General features: G+C 44.2%; 1 protein-coding gene across 3 annotated transcripts; it reads left to right on the top strand.

The window, feature by feature from the left end:
• The first annotated feature begins 9 nt into the window (after positions 1 to 9).
• LOC106515595 (retinitis pigmentosa 1-like 1 protein) lies at positions 10 to 2,330 on the top strand. Of its 3 annotated transcripts, none has more exons than XM_014005470.1 (2): positions 10 to 314; positions 369 to 2,330. In XM_014005470.1, the coding sequence occupies exons 1-2, from the start codon at positions 24 to 26 to the stop codon at positions 2,244 to 2,246; spliced, it is 2,169 nt and encodes a 722-aa protein (XP_013860924.1). In that variant the 5' UTR covers positions 10 to 23; the 3' UTR covers positions 2,247 to 2,330. The 3 variants fall into 3 exon arrangements, with proteins under 3 accessions (XP_013860924.1, XP_013860927.1, XP_013860925.1); XM_014005473.1 differs by having other exon boundaries at positions 10 to 2,078; positions 2,223 to 2,330; XM_014005471.1 differs by having other exon boundaries at positions 10 to 2,093; positions 2,238 to 2,276.
• Positions 2,331 to 3,818: the final 1,488 nt, after the last annotated feature.

The raw sequence follows: 3,818 nt of genomic DNA, 5'->3' as shown, positions 1-3,818 counted from the left end.
AGGGTACTGAGGCTGAGGCTTTGATGGGATCTGAGGGTACTGAGGAGGCTGAGGCTGTGATGGTATCTGAGGGTTCTGAGGGATTTCAGGGTATTGAGGTTTTGAAGGTGTTTGAGGACTCGGAGGAGGCTGGGGATACTGGGGTGGCTGAGGCTTTGATGGGATCTGAGGGTACTGAGGAGGCTGAGGCTGTGATGGTATCTGAGGGTTCTGGGGGATTTCAGGGTATTGAGGTTTTGAAGGTGTTTGAGGACTCGGAGGAGGCTGGGTATACTGGGGTGGCTGAGGCTTTGATGGGATCTGAGGGTACTGAGGTAGCTGAGGATACAGAGGAGGCTGAGACTTTGATGGAATCTGAGGGTACTGAGGAAGTTGAGGATACTGAGGGTTTTGAGGAGGTTGAGGCTTTGATGGGATCTGAGGGTTCTGAGGCAATACGGGGTATTGAGGTTTTGAAGGAGTTTGAGGACTTGGAGGAGGCTGTGGATACTGAGGAGGCTGAGGCTTTGATGGAATCTGAGGATACTGAGGATTTTGAGGAGGCTGAATCTTCGATGGAATTTGAGGGTACTGAGGAGGTTGAGGATACTGAGGGTTTTGAGGAGGCTGAGGCTTTGARGGTATCTGAGGGTACTGAGGTGGCTGAGGATACTGAGGCTTTGATGGTATCTGAGGGTTCTGAGGAACTTCTGGGTATTGAGGTTTTGAAGGTGTTTGAGGACTCGGAGGAGGCTGGGGATACTGAGGTGGCTGAGGCTTTGATGGGATCTGAGGGTACTGAGGAAATTGAGGATACTGAGGGTTTTGAGGAGGTTGAGGCTTTGATGGGATCTGAGGGTTCTGAGGAAATATGGGGTATTGAGTTTTTGAAGGAGTTTGAGGACTCGGAGGAGGCTGTGGGTACTGAGGAGGCTGAGGCTTTGGGATCTGAGGATACTGAGGATTTTGAGGAGGCTGAGGCTTCGGTGGAATCTGAGGGTACTGAGGAGGTTGAGGATACTGAGGGTTTTGAGGAGGCTGAGGCTTTGACGGTATCTGAGGGTTCTGAGGAACTTCAGGGTATTGAGGTTTTGAAGGTATTTGAGGACTTGGAGGAGGCTGAGGATACTGAGGTGGCTGAGGCTTTGATGGTATCTGAGGGTACTGAGGAGGTTGCGGCTTTGATGGTATCTGAGGGTACTGAAGAGGTTGATCATACTGAGGATTTTGAGGAGGCTGAGGCTTTGATGGYATCTGAGGGTACTGAGGAACTTGGGGGTATTGGGGTTTTGAAGGAATTTGAGGACTTGGAGGAGGCTGTGTGTACTGAGGAGTCTGAGGCTTTGATGGGATCTGATGGTACTGAGGAGGTTGAGGATACTGAGGATTTTGAGGAGGCTGAGGCTTTGATGGAATCTGAGGATWCTGAGGGTTTTGAGGAGGCTGAGGTTTTGACGGTATCTGAGGGTTCTGAGGAACTTCAGGATATTGAGGTTTTGAAGGTGTTTGAGGACTCGGAGGAGGCTGAGGATACTGAGGTGGCTGAGGCTTTGATGGATTCTGAGGGTACTGAGGAGTTTGAGGATACTSAGGGTTTTGAGGAGGCTGAGGCTTTGACGGTATTTGAGGGTTCTGAGGAACTTCGGGGTACTGAGGTTTTGAAGGTATTTGAGGACTTGGAGGAGGCTGGGGATACTGAGGTGGCTGAGGCTTTGATGGGATTTGAGGGTACTGAGGTGGTTGAGGGTACTGAGGGTTTGATGGTGTCTGAGGAGTTTCAGGGTACTGAGGAGGCTGAGGGTACTGAAGCTTTGAGGGCATTTGTGGAGGTTGAGAATACTGAAGAGGCTGGGTGTACTGAGGATTTGATGGAGTCGGAGGAGATTCAGGGTATTGAGGCTTTGATGGTGTCTGAGGGGATTGAGGGTATTGAGGCAGTTGGGGGTACTGAGGAGGCTGAGGGTACTGAGGCTTTGATGGCGTCTGAGGAGATTGAGGGTATTGAGGCTTTGATGGTGTCTGAGGAAGTTGAGGATTCAAGGGTGGTTGAGAGGACTGGGAAGGTGTGGGGTACTGAGGCTGCGTCTGTGTCTGAGGAGGCTGAGGGTACTGAGGCTTTGATGGCGTCTGAGGTGATTGAGGGTATTGAGGCTTTGATGGTGTCTGAGGAAGTTGAGGATTCAAGGGTGGTTGAGAGGACTGGGAAGGTGTGGGGTACTGAGGCTGCGTCTGTGTCTGAGGAGGCTGAGGGTACTGAGGAACCTTAGGATACTGAAGCTTTGATGGCATCTGGGGGATCAGACGGTTCTGTGTATTTTTTTGAGAATGAGGGCAGTCGTAGTCCGAAGGTGATTGATGCTGAGAGTCCTGAGTCTTTGAAACATCCTGAGGCTCCTGAGGGTTTTGATAGTTCTGATGATATACTGGAGGCCAAGGGTAGTTAGTCTTAGACTGGGTTTGAGCCTCTGATTCTCTTCCAGTGAGGCAGTATAGTAGAGCCAGTATTGTAAAATAGGTGACAGTCCAGTTCATCGCCATAATCTCACAGCTGTCCGGCCTTGTCCGTCTTCAAATGTTTTTTATGTGAGCTGCTGCATTTATGTCCTACCAGGCCTGATGTTTGACAAACCCCTCCTCTGAGGCAAAATAATTACCAGCTATTCAAACACAAGGGAAAATAAATGTGTTTTTTCACTTCAGCCGAGTGAATGATTTGCGCCTCCTAAATTTTAGCTAGAGGGCTGGCACAAGCAATGTGTTTATTCACATCAGGTCACTGTTTTGAATGGCAGTTTGACATTTAAGTATTTACTGATGAGTTCAAAATTTGGGTCACAAAAGCCTATCAAAAGTCTTTGTAACCTTACGCTTTATCTGTCGTCTGATGTTTATTTTGCTCAAACTTGTGCATCAAGTTTCCCTCCAAATTTGAAATGCCATACTTTTTTTTTACAGATACTCATATATTAATTTGTGCACAAATCACACTGTTATTGTAAACTGTCTGGAATAATAAAGTAACTGTTAGAAATAACTGAGTGTGCAGTTTTAAGTTATCTTTTTTGAAAATATTGCTTGCTATTTGCTTTATAATTCATTCAAATTGCCTGTRATATAYCCAAAGTTGTCTTCTCTCTCTAATATTTTTAAACTGAGTAAAAATAGCTTCTTTGCTAACGCTGTCTTATTGGTTACTTTAAAAGAATTGAYTGCTGTTTTTAAAGAAACTTCACAAGTTATTAAAAGAAACAACTCGTATTACTCACACTGGGCATATTCTTAGTTCTCTAATATGTGTTGTTGTTGTTGTTTTTTTTTTGCTGTATTTTTTTATCATGTCAGTTACGTTTAGCTGGTCTTATGTTTTTTGTTTTAACTGTTTTGTAGTTAATTTTACTATCACAGATGTAAGCATTTTTATTTACTGATACGTTTGACTGTGATTTACTTGTGTTGTTTTTCATGTTTTTGGGTAGCGGTTCTGGCTCAAACAGATTTGTTGTCCTCTAAATTAAAGACAGAAAATCAATCCCTATTATTCAAAGTGTTAGCTTTCTTTGACAAGAAGCTGAATGTGTAAATAAAATGCACTAAGCTTACATGACAGAAATACTGTAAATACATAATTTAAGAAGTTGTGTTTAAGTGTGCATCATAAACTCATTTGTAAAACACATTAAAAAATCCTTAGCAAGCCATAAAAATGTTGTATGAATGTGAATTATGGAATTTCATGTAAACATGACTTTGAAACTTAGAACTTGCAAACATTTTCAGAGTTGGTTCAGTTTTTTTAAGACAATAAAATAAACTGAAAAATGCAAAGAACACTACAAAAA

Source organism: Austrofundulus limnaeus, unplaced genomic scaffold, assembly GCF_001266775.1.
Source record: "Austrofundulus limnaeus strain Quisiro unplaced genomic scaffold, Austrofundulus_limnaeus-1.0 Scaffold31, whole genome shotgun sequence".
In the NCBI taxonomy this organism is placed as follows: Eukaryota; Metazoa; Chordata; class Actinopteri; order Cyprinodontiformes; family Rivulidae; genus Austrofundulus; species Austrofundulus limnaeus.
The sequence above is the reverse complement of the archived record's forward strand: the minus strand, read 5'-3'. Positions and strand labels throughout refer to the sequence as shown.